This window comes from Taudactylus pleione, unplaced genomic scaffold, assembly GCF_031769625.1.
Source record: "Taudactylus pleione unplaced genomic scaffold, aTauple2 ptg001346l, whole genome shotgun sequence".
NCBI lineage: Eukaryota > Metazoa > Chordata > Amphibia > Anura > Myobatrachidae > Taudactylus > Taudactylus pleione.
The window spans coordinates 497,495-515,229 of record NW_028285746.1 but is presented as its reverse complement, the minus strand read 5'-3'; the positions used below and the strand labels follow the sequence as shown (position 1 = coordinate 515,229).

General features: G+C 44.2%; 1 protein-coding gene across 1 annotated transcript in view; it reads right to left on the bottom strand.

Moving 5' to 3' along the window:
* LOC148443035 (solute carrier family 15 member 1-like) overlaps positions 1 to 17,735 on the bottom strand; it is a 79,781-nt gene that overhangs the window by 20,003 nt on the left and 42,043 nt on the right. Inside the window, exons 13-21 of the mRNA XM_088463340.1 lie at positions 17,568 to 17,654; positions 16,189 to 16,278; positions 13,777 to 13,821; positions 13,144 to 13,176; positions 12,974 to 13,062; positions 8,464 to 8,545; positions 3,372 to 3,494; positions 1,189 to 1,332; positions 10 to 56 (exon numbers count right to left, since the gene is read on the bottom strand). Of these exons, the coding sequence (XP_088319466.1) occupies positions 10 to 56; positions 1,189 to 1,332; positions 3,372 to 3,494; positions 8,464 to 8,545; positions 12,974 to 13,062; positions 13,144 to 13,176; positions 13,777 to 13,821; positions 16,189 to 16,278; positions 17,568 to 17,654 (740 nt within the window). The remainder of the gene's footprint in view (positions 1 to 9; positions 57 to 1,188; positions 1,333 to 3,371; positions 3,495 to 8,463; positions 8,546 to 12,973; positions 13,063 to 13,143; positions 13,177 to 13,776; positions 13,822 to 16,188; positions 16,279 to 17,567; positions 17,655 to 17,735) is intronic.

Here is a 17,735-nt window from a genome sequence, read left to right as displayed (position 1 = left end):
GTACCATACCTGATCGCATTGGTTCCTTGGTCTGGTTTGTTGCTTATATCTGCAGCCTGGACAGAATACAATGCAGTTGTTAATACCAATTACTTATGTTGTAAAGACACACATATATACAGTAATATACTAATTAGTGTTTCATTAATACATATATAAACCCTACACAACACACTGAGAAATGACTGTAGGGTTTCATCTGTGACTGGAGATGCAGTGCAGTGGACCCAGGGCAAATGGATAGTGTGGGCCATTCTTATATACTGTGAAATAGGCATTATGACAATGCGAAAGGACTTATGATCTGACAAAATTACAAAAGTATGTCTAAACAATGAGAAAAAAAAAAGAATATGTATGTATAAACGTTAAACTTTCCCTAGTTTGCAAGAAGGCACAAGGCATTTGAAACACACAAAAACACTGCAACACTGTAGTGGGAGAAATGCCTGCTTTTCCTATCAATGTCAGCTATGTCTTGTGGTCTATCTTGGTGCAAATAATAAACAGTGAACAGAAAATATTTGTGAAACTTAAGGTTACTTCTCCTGTTTACTTACTGTCAGGAATCTTATTATAGAAATGTGTATCAGGTATTTAACATGCCGCCCTCCAGCTGCTATTGAACTGCACATCCCAGCATGCCCTGCCACAGTTTTAGTATTCCCTAATAGCAAAACTATGGCAGGGCATGCCGACATGTATAGTTTCACAACAGTTGGGGGGCCGCATGTTGAATACTCCTTGGCAAATGAATGGGTAAAGGAGGCGCCCACGATATTCTACTGTGATTAGTGAAAACGTTTAGTTCCGTGTGACAAAATACACATACTGTATTTGAATTTCAACTTAAAAAGCGCAATGAACACACACTTACTGGGTCGCTAATGGACTATGAATCTATGAATTTGCACAATGGAGGCCTGTGCACCATAAAAATATGCACAATTACACATTTAGGGGCTCCATTCATAATATATTATTCCCAGTCTGATTATTCCAGGATCTATTAATCTACAATTATAAATAAAGCAAAACTTAAACAAGAGTAACATTAAGGAGAATAAATATATATATATATATATATATATATATACTGAGGCACAGTATATGTGCTCCTAATTTTAGTCCACAATATGGCTGCCTGCACACTGTATTCTTGACAGATACATTCTACAATGTACTTACCCATTCTGTCCTCAAGTTATCTTGATTTGTTACAATATATGTGTATCGAGTCTTGCCAGCAAAATCATTAAAAAGTTCTTTAGTTTCATTTCCATAGGTAACATTTATGTAACTGTTAGGTGGAAGAGTCTTATAGCCACTTGCCTAAACAACAATAAAACAGATTACAAAACCTATATAGTCATACTTGGTATGTTTCAATGTATAGATTGTGCAATGTTGTTTAATAAGACTTAGAAAATGAGTGTGACATCCATTATCCTGCAATCAGTGGCAGGAAAGGGTGTTCCGAATGATTGGCAAGACAAGGTGTTTTGAGGGGGTTGCAATCGGAAAACCGATTGTCTTAATCCCGACAGCCGGCTTCCCGATTGCGATCTAGACGCCTGTCATTTACCCGACGCCGGGAGACCGGCGCCCGGCATCCCGATCGAAGGGATGCCGGGCGCCGCCAGTGGACAGCCGCAGGGGGGGAGGGTTAGGTTTAGGGCTCCTTGGGGGGACTCAGGGTTAGGAACCCCCCGGGAGGGTTAGGCTAGGGGGAGGGAGGGTTAGGGTTAGGCACCCCTGGGGGGGACTTAGGGTTAGGCACCCCCCCGGGGACTTAGGTTTAGGCAGCAGGGAAGGGGGCGGTTAGGATTAGGCACTTAGAGAGGGAATTAGGGTTAGGCACTTGGTGGGGGAGGTTAGGGTTAGGCACCCCTAAGGAGGGTTAAGGGGTTAGGTTAGTAGCTACTTACCTTAGGGACGATCGGGATTTCCAGCGATGTCGGGCTTCCGCTGCCGGGAACTCTGCTTTTGTCGGCCAGGCGCTGCCGGGATTCAAACTGTCGGCCACAGGGCCGGCGGTATTTCATACTGATTCCGTTTTGAGGCAGTGGTAGGACAAAATGTTCTGAGTCAGTGGCAGGACAGGGTGTTCTGAGTCAGTGACAGGACAGAGTGTTCCGAGTGAGTGGCAGGACAAGGTGTTCCGAGTGAGTGGCAGGACAAGGTGTTCCAAGTGAGGGGCAGGACAAGGTGTTCCAAATAAGTGGCAGGACAAGGTGTTCTGAGTGAGTGTCAAGACAAGGAGTTCCAAATCAATGGCAGGACAAGGTGTTCTGAGTCAGTGGCAGGACAGGGTGTTCTGAGTCAGTGGCAGGACAGGGTGTTCTGAGTCAGTGGCAGGACAGGGTGTCCCAAGACAGTGGCAGGAGAAGGTGTTCTGAGTCAATGGCAGGACAAGGAGTTTTGAATCAGTGGCAGGACAATGTGATCTGAGACAATGGCAGAATAGAGTGTCCTGAGGACCTAATTCAGACCCGCTCGCGAGCGCAGGACGCTCGCAAGCGGGTTGATGGTGCCCTAATGCGCATGACGGAGGGAGCTCCGTCATGCGCATGCGCGAGACCCGCATAGTGACAGCCAAGCTGTCGCTCCGGGTCTCGCACCAAAGGGGGTGTGCTGTCAATGGTGAGTGACAGCATGCCCCCTTTGGTGGGCGTGCCGGGGGCATGGCTGCCAGACGGAGGCGTTCCCATGGGAACGCCTACCGTCTGGGTCCGGCCCCACTGACATGACTAGTGATGTCAGTGGGAGTGATTTTGGCTCTGATAGAGCCAAAATCACTCCAGGGCTTGCGGCCACGAGACCCTACCACAAAGGTCTAGTCGCAAGCCCGATGGTCACGATGGTCTTGACCATCGCGACCATCATCATGGACGCTCGCATAAGCTGTGGGTGGTATGCGAGCGTCCAAGAGGCCGCTCCATTTTTAGGTAGGATGGCCCTGATTCAGAGCGATCGCTCTGGTCAGAGCGTCCGGCTCTGAATCAGGCCCAGAGACCCAAGGCAACATACTGAACTGTAGACCTTATATTATATCCTCTGGGCTTCCTATAGACCCTAAATGCATTGATTAATTAATGGAAAAATCATGGTCAGGTGTCAGCATATTTCTTTGTGATTAGAGTAGAAGATCTGTCTGTATCAAAGGTTATTGAATAGTTTCCCCGTATAGAATTCATTTCTTCCATCCCCACTTCACGTAATCAAAAAGCTTATTCAGTACAGAGCCTGGAAGCTGGAACCACCAAACCTTTGTGTTATCTTCTGGAATGGCTTACAACAATGTTCTTACATTAACCAGTTGATTAATAAAGTTATATCTGAAAAAAATTATATAAATGTCAATACTGTACCTGTAAATATGGAAGCTCATTAGGTTGTGCATGTTTTCCATAAGAAATATTAACATTTTCACTTCCTAAATTTATGACTTGGACTTGTATATCATTATTGGATGGAAATGTTGGCAGAGTTTTCTGGTAATAGAGTAAAATATTAGTTTTAATATTATAGTCTGTTTAATATGGTGTATAGTATTTTTATTAAGTTAAAACAGCTGTAGTGGGTTAGAGGGACAGTTTTAAATAGTGGGAAATAAACACTGGCACTCACTTTATTAAACACAGTAGTGTTTCACAGCAGTAACAAGGCAGTGTTACAGCATCAGCATAGTAGTATTATGCCATAGTAGTATCACAACATATAATTATCATAGTATAGTAGGATTAAAGCATACCACATGGAGGTTATTATTATTATTATCATTTATTCACAGGTATTAGTCCTTACCCCATCACAGAACACACACAATCAATTGCCAGGCCTAACGTCCGCCTTTAACAGTGCTGAATGAGGGTAATTTACTGGTACCACTTAACATATATATAGCTTTTGTATTACAATAGATCTGTAGCCACAAATAAATCTTTATCCTGAATGTTAACAACCATAATACATTGTACAAGATGCCACATATTGCGGACCTGTGTCACAAAGACAAGGCCTAACAACGTGATTTGCTGGTTCCATTACAGTTACCACATCCATCTTAATTTTAAAAATATTGTCAGGGGAAGGGTTGGAGGTAATGTATTACAGGAGAGAGGGATGGAGGGAAAGGTGTTAGAGGTAAGTGGGACAAATCTGTTACATACTAGTAGGAGAGATGGGGCAAAAACTGATTTCTATAGTTACGCAATGGCGATAGTTACGCAGATTGAGCCTATTTTTAGCTATTGTGCATGCGTGAAAGCTGTACTGCACACACGCTCACACAGAGGATTTACTTGCAAAGTGAGTGACAGGTAGTCAGCGTTTGGGAGAGGTAATAGGGAGTGGATAAGCAAGCGCAAGTGTGTCTGACCGTTTAAATGCCATTTCATGGGCGTACATAAATCAGTCATTGTGATCTCCTTTGCAGCATGAGTGCTCTCAGCGTGTCAAGCCAGACGCAGTGTTTAAGGCAGATCAGACTTCACTCTACTTCGATGTTCCCGATGTTTATGCTGTTGTACATCGTCGGAAGAAGGCAGCAGTGGATGTTCCTGTGTTCTGGTAAGCTTACAGAGACATTAGCATATTTTCGCTATAATGTTCTGTAATACGCATTTGCAAAAATCTCTGATTCAGGCCCTGTGTCCATTCAGTTAAGTCAATAACTGCTTTGTGGTTCCAGTGATATTGTCAGCATATTCTTAGGGTATCTTGGGAGGGGGGACGCCGAGAGGTAAGAAGCGTGTACTACTTACCTAGGCTGGTCGGAGGAGAACGGATCATCTGCTGAGGGTGAAATAGTCCCCTATTGCAGCACTATTGAGACAGGGACATATCCTGGGGGGGAGGGACAATCAGTGCGATCATCCCCGCCTGTAACACTTCTCCTCTACCCTACCCACTACTGCTGGCCACTGTATAGCAGTGCAGTGGCACATCCGGCAGGGAGAGAGAAGACTGCTGCCGCTCAGCAACAGTTGCCTCCCTCCTCAGCCAAGCCCACACAGCTGTGTGCTAATCCGGGGAGGGCCCAGTGAGGCTGCTGCTGAGCTGCAGCAGTCTCCTCTCTCCCTGCCCGATGTGCCACTGCGCTGTAAAACAGAGGAGAAGTGTTACATGTGCGGACGATCCCCCGTGGAACTGCCCCCTTTGCATCTGGATTTGGCCAAGCCCCCCGGTTCCCATGCCCATCTGAGCTCTCGACGGCCCTGATTGGGAGCATCCCTATCATGGTTTAGAGCATCTATTTTCTACAGCAATAGGGCCCTTTGATAAAGTTTTTAGCAAATGCCAAATAAATGAAAAAAAATCCAAAAAGGAACCTTAAAGGACACATTTATCAAAAGCATACATTTATTTTCATATGACTACAAACCAAGGACTATGCATTGATCCCACATAAAACATTTGCAAAAAAAACATGTTTTGAAAACTATTGTTGTCTGTTATAATCCTTTAAAAAGTATTATGTAAACATAGTCTGCCCCACCATCACATTAATCACATTTTGTTACTGCAAATTCTAATTTTGAAGTAGGATCAAATCTAAATACATATTACAAAACACAGCCACAGCATAATTTAACCTTAAATATCTTCTTATATACATATATATATTTATGAATGCTAATATCAGCCCTTAATATAGGCTTATTGGTATTTAAAATGAGTCCCCCAGTCTCCTGATTTGTTTCTGGGTAAAATTCCCTCCCTCCAACATTCAGATCCAGCTGATCCCTTCCCCTAGCATTTCCACAGTTCCATAGATTATTATCCACTGAATCCCCGCTCTTAATGGTATTCCCCAGAATTTAGAGTCTAATTCATTTGCTAAGTATGTGCTGTAGAGCCTGGGTGTGTTACATGCAGCTATTTAGACAATGTAGTACGCTAGAAAGTTCTAATTTAATATGCAGCATCTTTATCTGTGTATATGTGTACAGCCACTCGCAGGGCTGCCATCAGAAATTGTGGGGCTTAGGTCTGACAAAATAACCCCCCCATGTTTCTGCAACTCCAGCCCTGCAGTGCCTCTCTAGTTCCAGCCAGTCCCTCTTCTGTCTCCCCAGCTGGCCCCCCTTCTGTCTCACCAGCCAGCCCCCCTTCTATCTTCTCAGCCAGACCCCTTCTGTCTCCCCAGCCCGTACCCATTCTTTGTCTTTAGCCAGACCCCCTTATGTGTCTCCTGCCAGCACCTTTTCTGTCTCCCCAGCTGGCCCCCCTTCTGTCTCACCAGCCAACACCCCGTCTGTCTTCTCAGCCAGACCCCTTCTGTCTCCCCAGCCAGCACCCCTTATTTATCTTTAGCCAGACTCCCTTCTGTGACTCCTGCCAGCACCTTTTCTGTCTCCCCAGCCAGCACCCCTTCTGTCTCTTCAGACACACCCCCTTCTATTTGCCCAGCCAGCACCACTTCTGTCTCTTCAGACACACCCCCTTCTATTTTCCCAGCCAGCACCTCTTCTGTCTCTCAAGCTAGCCCCCTTTCTGTCTCTTCAGCCAGTCTCCCTTCTCTCTCCCTAGCCAGCCCCCTTTTCTGTCTCTTCAGCCAGCCCCCTTCTGTCTCTCTAGCCAGACCCCCTTCTGTCACTCAAGTCATCCTCCCTTCTGTCTCTGCAGCCAGCCCTCTGTCTCTGCAGCTAGCCACCATTCTGTCTCTCCAGCTAGACCTCCCTCTGTCTCTCCAGCCCAGCCCTGCTTTGTGAACTCTTGTCTCAAGCCCCAACCACAATTACCTTCTTCTTGTTGCTCCTCACGTAATGCGTCTTGGTGTCAAGCAAGCGGGGTCTCCAAAAAAAAAAATAATTGCACTGCGCCGGCGGTGAGAATCATCGACGGTGGATGGGCAGCTGGATTGCAGTGGGACTGTGGGTGGCAACACTCTCTGTCTGGGCCCGAGACTCCAGTCCCAGCAGTCCCCCCTGATGGAAGCCCAGGCCACTATCACACCTCCTAACATTCCCAACTGCAAAATCTGGACAAATTAGGCTACACCCTAAACCACACAAATGCTACCATTATGACACGCCCTTTTCTGCTAATTATGCCCTTTAGAGATTGCGAAAAAATTTAATTGTCTCTGGTGAATCAAAACTGTTGTTAGATCTGGACTGGATTACTGTTTGTGGGGGCTCCAGGGCAACTATCTTTTGCGGGCCCCTTCCAATAAATTTGTCATTTTGGTAATGGCATTAAAAAGTATAATGTGTAAATGCTCCAAGCACCACAAATGTGTTAAATAGACTATAGTGCTTCCAGTGCACATTATGCTACACAAAACCCCAATTTACACATTCCACAGTGCCCGCACTCCGGTGATGTAGCTATGCGTAGGGGTCCCTTGGCGACTGCATTGGCCACCCTGTTGTTAATTTGGCTCTGTGGTAGATATGCACTGTTGAAACCATGAAAACATAGTAGAAAATGATTTTAAAGTAATTGTAGAGGATCATAATCATAATATAAAACAATATCAACCAATTAAAGTAAAAACTTCTAAATATTGACAGTTGCTTACTAATGCCTGCCTATATAACGAGAATGTATCTGCTAATTAGGTGCTATGGGTTATTGCACTTCCAATATTGATAATAAATAACCCTATGCATTAAAAGGGTGAACATTTGCACTTGGCTGGTTTTGTGCCTTTTTCAATCTCTGTAGGCATAATATATTTGTATTTTTGTGTTTAAATAAAATAAACTACAGTATAAAAAGTATGAATTATGGGAAATAAACCCAATGAAATAAATACATTAATATCAGCTTCACTTTAAAGATAATAGGGAAACATTAATTAATATTCCACTGAGTTACCAAGCACATTGTGTAACCATAATATATTTATTAGTAATGTTATAATATTATATTGTAGAGGCATTTTAACCCATTTATCACTGTTTTATTATTAAAAATTTTAATTTTCTAGATTTAAAGTAGGGATGTGCAGGCTCGGATAGGTTCGAATTTTCCCGCGAAGTTCATATTTTTCCCGCCAAAAATCAGGTCTCAGAAAGAGGCAAAATTTAATCTTTCATGGACAAACATCATCATTCCTAGACTTTTGTCCAGGAATGATGATGTTTGTCCATGAAAGATGACGTTTTGCCTATTTCTGAGACCCGATTTTTGGCGGGAAAAATCTGAACTTGGCGGGAAAATCCGAACCTATCCGAGCCTACACATCCCTAATTTAAAGTATATAAAAACTTCTTCCTTTGCCCTTTACTATTGAGATTATACTACATTGTCCCAAATAAATACATATTGCACCTCAAAATGGCAAACTTTTACCACATTACAAATTGTGTGACCCATAAAAGAAACAGCTGCTGCAAAATGGAGATTTGTGCCACAATTAACCACGTTACCCAAGGTGCTATATTTTACGTACAGTACATCAATCCCCTTTGCCATTCCTTACAGACCTGCTTAGAAACAATGATCACTTACATCAATCTCTGACTGTACAATGGCAGCAACCACAAATGCCATGGCAGCAAGAAACATTCCAACAGTCATCCTCTTCAGGGGTCTGCAGATGCATTAGACATATAATGAGTGCCAATCTCACTAATTTTTGAGAAGCAGTATACAATAAAGCTACTTTACTTATTGTCACAATTTCAGTTCTATTACTTTGTAACAGTTTAAATGATATGCCCCAAAATATATTTTATTCCTCTCTGCAATGATAAATCTTAAATATCATATTGAGAATGTATGATTTTTAACATGAATGGGTTACCCTGCTACTTTATATTAATCCTTTAAACTAATTAGGTAGCACTGTTTATTGTCATTGACTTGAACATTACAGAGTTGTTAATACAGCTGTATGGTGTGTAGAATCCAACAACAGCAAAAACAAACCACTCATCCTGGAGACCTTGGTCATTAAAAATGTAGACAGAGACTAGGGCAGAGGTTTTCCAAACTCTGGGCATGATTCAGACCCGGTCGCAAGCGCTGAGCGCTCACAACCAGGTCGATGGTGGCCCAGAGCACATGCACACGATGGAGCTGGCTCCGTGGTGCGCATGCGCGAGACCCGGTTAGCGACGGGCAAACCGTCGCTCCGGGTCTCGCACCAAAGGGGGCGTGCTGTCCATGTTGAGTGACAGCACGCCCCCTTTGGTGGGCGGGCCGGGGGGTTGGCTGCCCAAATGGAGGCGTTCCCATGTGAACGCCTACCGTTTGGGGCCGGCCCCACTGTCAGTAGAGAGATTCCGGCTCTGTTAGAGCCGAAATCTCTCTGGGGCTTGCATCAACGAGACCCTACCACAAGGGTCTCGTCGCAAGCCCAATGGTCGCGATGGTCTTGACCATCTCGACCATCTTCCTGGCCGCTCGCTATAGCTGTGGGTGGTCACCCACAGCTATGCGAGCGGCCTGGAGGCCGTTCTAATAAAATAAAAGACCAGCCCTGATTCAGAGCGATGCTCTGTCAGAGCATCCGGCTCTGAATCAGGCCCTCAGTCCTCAAGGCACCCTAACAGTCCATGCTTGACCACAGGTGACTTAATTAGAACCTCAGTCAGTTTGATTTAACCCCCTGTGCAGAACCATGGATATATCCAAAACCAGAACTTTGGTGTGCCTTGAGGACCACAATTGGGAACCTTGGGACTAGGGGGTAAACTTACTAAAGATTAGTTTTACATCGATTTTAAATTAATTTAAAACTGACTCACATCGACAGCATTTCGGACTGCAAAATCCATATATTTATCACCTGTCAGGGTTCAACTTCAATTGAAACACAACATCGATGTCAGTCGGATTTTGCACTTCTAAATGCCCTTGATTTTGAACCTTCAGTTTTGAACTCTTGAATAGAAGTTTAAACACGGCGGCAAACCCCTCCAAAAATTATTCACTGAACAGATCACTATGATCTGTGCGGGCTTCTTAGGGTTACAAGTAAAGAAACAGTTTAAAAAATGGCATGGGGTCCCCCCTAATCCATAACCAGCCCTGGACCTTTCAGCCTAGTCTGGTATTGGAATATCAAGGGGAAAAGACAGCGTGGGGTTACTCCGGTTTTTCAATAACCAGCACCTGGTTGAATGAACCAGGGGGCTTACACTATAGCAGGGAGACACACAGTGTTTGATCCTTGGGAGTGGGGCTCCATTTTTAGGGGGGCCCCCACTTACCAAGAATTTCTAGCCCTGGGCTGACCACTTTGGGTTTGGTTTACATTATGGCTATGTGTCTCCTTGCTATAGTGTAAGCCCCCCGGCTGTTCCAGCCCGGTGTTGGTTATCAGGGCTGGCTCCAGCATGAGTCGCGCCCTGTGCAGCGAGTGACCAGGATGCCCCAAACGTCGCGCACGGCTCAAAAGGGGCGTGTCTGTATGGCACGCGTCCCTTTTAACATCAGGTTGGGGGCGAGCCCAGCACTACGTCAGTAGCTGGGCTGCCCCCAGCTCTCTCCCTGCGTGAGGCATCCATTCTTTTTCCCAGGGGCCGGCACCACTGCACAGCGGGGCAGTGCCCGAAAAACGGGACTGTCCTGCTGAAATCAGGAATGACTGGGAGGGGTGCGCCCTCTATGGGGTGGCACCCCTGTTCGATCGCATGGGTCGAACATGCCTCAAACCAGCCCTGCTGGTTATATTAAAATAGTGGGAACTACACGCCAGTTTTTCCCACAATTTTCCTGTACCAGACCAGCCTGAAAAGTCCAGGGCTCGTTATGGGTTTAGGAATTGAATTGAATTTAAGCCTAAGAAGACTGCACAGATGTCATTTTTTAAGTCAGATTTTTGGTCGATTTTTAATCGATTTGGATTTTAGTAAATCTCTGATTTGCAAACTAGATGCCAAATCGCACAAAAATGCAAAATTGACCCCTAGATACAGTGAGGTGCATAAATATTGGGACTTTGACAGAATTTTCAGATTTGGGCCTCTATTCACCACCACAATGGCTTTGAAATGAAACAAACAAGATGTGCTTTAACTGCAGACTTTCAGATTTTATTTGAGGGTAATTACATCCAAATCAGGTGAACGGTGTAGGAATTACAACGGTTTCTATATGTGCCTCCCACTTTTTAAGGGGCCAAAAGTAACTATTAACTCAAAAGCTATTTCATGGACAGGTGTGGGCTATTCCCTCGTTATTTCATTATCAACTAAGCCGGTAAAAGGTCTGGAGTTGATTCTAGGTGTGACATTTGCATTTGGAAACAGTTGCTGTCGACTCTCAATATGAGATCCAAAGAGCTGTCACTATCAGTGAAGCAAGCCATCATTAGGCTGAAAAATCCAAACAAACCCATCAGAGAGATAGCAAAAACATTAGGTGTGGCCAAGTCAACTGTTTGGAACATTCTTAAAAAGAAATAACGCATCGGAGAGCTCAGCAACACCAAAAAACCCGGAAGACCACGGAAAACAACTGTGGTGGATGACAGAAGAATTATTTCCCTGGATAAGAAAAACCCCTTCACAACAGTTGGCCAAATCAAGAACACTCTCCAGGAGATAGGTGTACATGTGTCAAAGTCAACAATCAAGAGAAGACTTCACAAGAGTGAATATAGAGGGTTCACCACAAGATGTAAACCATTGGTGAGCCACAAAAACAAGAAGACCAGATTAGAGTTTGCCAAACAACATCTAAAATAGCCATTACAGTTCTGGAACAACATCCTATGGACAGATGAGACAAAGATCAACTTCTACCAGAGTGATGGGAAGAGAAGAGTATGGAGAAGGAAAGGAACTGCTCATGATCCACAACTTACCACCTCATCAGTGAAGCATGGTGGTGGTAGTGTCATGGCGTGGGCATGTATGGCTGCCAATGGAACTGGTTCCCTTGTATTTATTGATGATGTGACTGCTGACAAAAGCAGCACAATGAATTCTGAAGTGTTTCGGGCAATATTATATGCTCATATTCAGTCAAATGCTTCAGAACTCATTGGACGGTGCTTCACAGTGCAGATGGACAATGACCCGAAGCATACTGCAAAAGCAACCAAAGAGTTTTTTAAGGCTAAAAAGTGGAATGTTATGCAATGGCCAAGTCAATCCCCTGACCTGAATCCGATTGAGCATGCATTTCACTTGATGAAGACAAAACTGAAGGGAAAATGCCACAAGAACAAGCAGGAACTGAAGACATTTGCAGTAGAGGCCTGGCAGAGAGCATCACCAGGGATGAAGCCCAGCGTCTGGTGATGTCTATGCGTTCCAGACATCAGGCTGTAATTGCCTGCAAAGGATTTGCAACAAAGTATTAGAAAGTGAAAGTTAGATTTAGGATTGTTTAGTTTGTCCCATTACTTTTGGCCCCTTAAAAAGTGGGAGGCACATATAGAAACCGTTGTAATTCCTACACCGTTCACCTGATTTGGATGTAATTACCCTCAAATTAAATCTGAAAGTCTGCAATTAAAGAACATCTTGTTTGTTTCATTTCAAAGCCATTGTGGTGGTGAATAGAGGCCAAAATATGAAAATTCTGTCAATGTCCCAATATTTATGCACCTGACTGTATATAACTCAGTGTGTATAAGTCAGGCTGCAGGAGGACATGTACAAACTCTCATATTGGCCAGACCAATTATAAACCACCTTTTATTTTAGATTGTACTGCATTGTTTATTATGTTATTTTCTCTTGTTGCTGTTACCTTTTACTATAGGGTTTTCTAAGTTTCTTGTTGTTGGAACAAACTAATGCTAAATAATTGTAAAAAAAAATCTTAAAACTATGCTACCGCCTTCTAAAATAATGTTACTAATGTGCATCCCCAACCAGAGCCCTAGGGGCTGCAGCAGTCATCTATTTTCCCCAGGCTCTGTCCTTTCTGTAATACACAACCAGCAAATCAATAAAACTTATCATCTGTAAATAGAAAATTTAGAATACTGAGAAAAGTGATTACATGACGTCTCAGTATAAATAACAGTAGACAGCTATATTTTGCTAACTGTTATACTTACGTGAAATTCACCTTGCATTTTCTAATAAGGGGATATAGCACAATATCAACGAATGGCACAAGGACTAGAATCAATATTGGATTCACAGTCTATGGGAAAAAAGACGAATATCAGAGGTTCTGAAAATTCATTGTGTTCAGTTTTATTTTAATGCATGAATCAAATGTTACCTGCATCTGATCTGGCTGAATTTGGATAGCTCCCTAAAAAGAATAAAGAAATAACATCAAAATAAATTACTATTATTACTGTGACCATTTGTAACTTGCAAAAATACTTTTTTATGGAACTAACTCACTTTTTTGGCTACAAGAGCAAATGCATTTAAAGAGACACTCACACTATTTTTAGCTGCCACTAGTTCTGTGATGTAAATAAAGGATAATAATAATAATAATAATAATAATAATAATAATAATAATAATAATAATAAATGGCACACCCACTAATCTGTCCACCCACTCACACTACCTTTCCACAACGCACTTTGTGGACTGCAACATGTTCTGCTCAGTGTCTGGTATAGGCCTGGAACTCCCTTTTTCCCAATAACAATACATAAATACACTGATAATTTCCAGTACATCAGTAAGCAAGCAAGTCAGGTGATTACATTTAGGGTTTACACTGAAGCGCATTAATTTATTTACTCATTCTTCCAGTCTGTCATATATCCTGTATCTAGCATGAGTGAATACAATTTAGCATGTCAAAAACTGTCATGTTCAGAATTATAGCAATACCGCTAATATACATAAAAATGTAAGTCTGATTTTGTGACTTTTAGTATCCAAAATACTTACAAAGTTCCCATCCATAGTGGTGGCTTGAAGAGTCCATCTTGAGCCCTTTAAATAACAAACCGTCACAGTCAACAGAGGCACAAAAAATAATATTTAAACTAGTAGCGGTAAGCTACATTGTAAAATCTGGTATATTCCCAAACTTTACCCACCCCTCAAGTAAGATAAATCCTAGTAAATGATGTGGTAGTCCTAATCCGCACTTTATTACATATCTACATGTAACACCCTCTAGGGGATTGTATTTGTAAATGCACCCCTCTCAGTGTTAAAGCTTGCTTCCTGTTGTAGATATTACATTCCTGAAACCCTGGGGATTAGTTTTCAGGTAAAGGAGGGGCTGGAGAGATAGACACGCATGGGTGGGAAGACTGGGTGTGTAACAAGCATAAAAGAGAAAGGAGGGGGGAGGAAGAACAAAAGGATTGAGAAGAAGAATTTGGGAGAGAGCAGACATCTTTGGGGAGAGTCAGAGCTGGAAGCAGAAATGTAGCCCTCGTGCTCCCCTGGCAGGGGGAGATTGGCGGAGCTGTGGTGGCTGCCACGATGCCCATCTAACGCCAAAGGAGAGATAGGTCTGGAGTGAGACCACTGAGATAAAGTCTGTGAGAGACCACAGAGAAAGCTGAAAGGTTGCAGTGTGAGCAGCCCAGTGAAGTTTTCAGCTCTGATGAGAGGGTCATGTGCAGGAGGAGAGAAATAAAGTGGTATATTTTTATAAGAGAAGGTCTGGCGCCCAAGTTATTCAAAAGGACTGTTGCTGCATCTATATACCTGTATCTATATGTGTCACTGTTATAAAGCCTGCATGGGCAGGGACCCCCTTCTCAGGTAGTGTTCACTCTAGCTCCAGCGCGAGGCAGAGCGCCGGAGCTAGAGAGGGCACGTTCGTGCACGCGCCGAAGGCGTGTGTGCGCCTGAGAAGGGGGTGTGGTCATCAAAAAGGGGGCGTGTCTATAAGACGCGTCCCCTTTTCGCCACTCTTGGGGGCGTGCCCGGCACTTACAGACACGCCGGGCATCCCCCAAGCCCTGCAGTCAGGGAGAATAGATGCCGCGCGCATGCGCTATTCTCCAGCGGTGACCGGGTCACCACACATTTCTTCACCCGCGGGACACTGCGACCCACGGGTGAAGATGACTCCCGCAGGCTGTTAGGGCAGGGTGCTTTTTGCCCTCCTTCCAGAAAGAGGGCAGGGCACCGCTCCCTGCTAAAACAGCCTAGCGGGAATGCTTCTCAGGTATTGCCCACACCCTGGAGAGCTAGCCTGAGGCAATAGGAGGTGTATCACTCCAAATGTACCACACCGCACACTGAAGGGGGGTTACATACATAATTACAATGATGGGTCCTGCCGCAGCTGTGAGGAGGGGCCATCGGGATGTAGTCAGGAAGCCGACGGTCGAAATGCCGACCGCCGGCTTCCCGACTGTCAAATCCCGGCAGGATACTAATGACAGGTGTCGAAATCCCGATGCCTGTCATTATACCTACACCAGGAGCCCGACGCTTGGCATACCGAACGAAGGTAAACCGGATGGCAGGTGCGGACAGCCACGGGGGGCTGGGAGGGTTAGTTTACGGGCTCCCGTGGGGGATTTAGGGTTAGGCAACGCCCGGTATGGTTAGGGTAGGTTAGGGGAAGGGGGGGTTAGGGTCAGGCACCCCCGGGGGGAGAATAGGGTTAGGCCTCCCCAGGGAGACTTAGGTTTAGGCACTTAGGGGGGGGTTAGGGTTAGGCACTAGGGGGGGAGGTTAGGGTTAGGCACCCCTAAGGGAGGATTATGGGGGGGGGGTAGGGTTAGTTATACTTACCTAAATCCCCTGTCGGGATTTTTACTGCTGTCGGTCTGCCAGCGTCGGGATTTGAACATACTGATTTCGCGGGATTTGAACATACTGATTCCGTGGCCATCATAGGGCCGTACTGATTCCGCGGCCATCATGCACTGTAAGCTACAAGGCCCCTACAAGAGGGTGTGTCACTTACTTATCCGGCAGGATGCAGAGTGTTTGTGTGCTAGTCTACTGTCCTAAACCCAAACATTTTTTTTTTTTTAAATCATTTGGTTGAAATATTAAATCAGACAGTCTCCCGGCAGCCCCGTTATGCCACTGGCCTAACAGGGAATTCCTGTCCAGTACACCACTGCTCCAGATAATGAGATATTGGTCAAAGTCATTCTAATATGTCATATTTTGGATTTAATGTATACTGTATATATTTCCTGACTATTGTTAAAATTTTCTCTACATTTTACTTACAAAAATATCTGTCAAAGCTAGAACTATAAAGAGAAATGCAGACTGTAGGTAAGGCACCCAACTAATTGTACAGCTTTTGCTTATAAAGAATTATGCTGTTTTTTAATATTATATTACATGTTGAATTTTTTCACATCCATAACTTACCTGCTGATCAAAAAGAGCCCAGAACATTGGAAGTGGGATATAAAGAAATAGGACCCTAAGGACCATCTTAATTTGCTCAATAAGAAGTTCCTGCAAAATAATAAAGCACAAGAGAACTAATTTTATATCACAAAACTTGAATTAATAATGGGCTTCATGTACGCAGCTGCTGTGCGAAAATACAAGAAAGCATGCAGCCTCCTGGTAATGTACTGAGACGCCCACTGGCGACTTCACAGATCCAAGCAATTGCGTACAAACACGCAGCAGTGATCGCATATCCTTCGATAATCGAACATCTGAGTAAGCCTGCAGGATGGCCGCTGGAACTGACGCCATATTTTTTGCATTCGGGACCGCAGATGTAGGCAGATACATGCCTCAAAAATGACACACCCACATTTTTGCCACTCTTCCCTGTTGCTTCCCAAAAACCGGCCTCTGTCTATCAATCACTTGTGAATAAATCCACACTACAACCGTAGTCACATTTTATCTCAATGCAAATTGATCATCTGATAATCGCTCAACTGCGCAAATATTGGCATTGACTATGTATCTGAATCAGTACTTTGATATAGTGTGTACAAGCACATATACACATTAAGGGCCTGATTCTGAGTTGGATGGAGCGGTGATGACGGACACAGCGGAGCAATGTTTTTCGTCTGCCACCTGCGTCTGAGTCATATCGCACATATGTCCTGATTTTGTTTGTACAGAGTCGCAGCAGAGATGTAAGAGGTTCCTGGATGGTGATTGGCAGTGCTGCAGGCGTGATGCTGAAAGCGGCTGCATACAGAGACACACAGACACTCACATAGGAGGCCATACTCAGATGGAGAAACTGCACCTGCCCTAAGGTGACCGGTAATGCAGCGTCTATTGTCGTTATCATCATGTATAAATTCCACAAAATTAGTGAACTCTGTAGAATGTATCTTCTCATTTTTCTTGATTTCAATAAAACCATTTATGAAAAAAAATATATATATAACAAATTATACTCTATGAATAACCTGTTTATTATAACTGATACCACTGGTGTCACAAGGGAGGTGCAGGCCATACCCGGGTGTCACCAGCCGAGGGGTGACACTAAAGTGCTGGCTACTGCTCAGTGACAGGAGCCGGGTGCTGCATTACGTTCAGCACTCGGCTCCTAGCACAGTGAGGGGGCCGGCACTTCATACAGGCTGGTCCCCGGGGCAGCCTGCACCCCTGGTGTGACAAAAAACGGGAGTTCACGGGAGCCACAAGGCCACGACGCACGCAGTACAAGCTCCCCGCCGCTGCCCGCACCGGGTGCAAAGAGAGGTGTGGACGCCACTGACTGATACTACAAAAATGAACCTGTATTACAAATATATTTTGCTTACATCGTAATTTTCTTTTGCCCAGTCCATCCAGTGCTCTCTCTTGGGGATGGATTTGCTACGATTTCTGTATCTATTTCGGATGGCGCACTGTCCAGGGAATACAGAAAATATGGAGAATAATCAATATGATGTAAAGTATATTTCTTCAGCCACAACCATTATATCAAA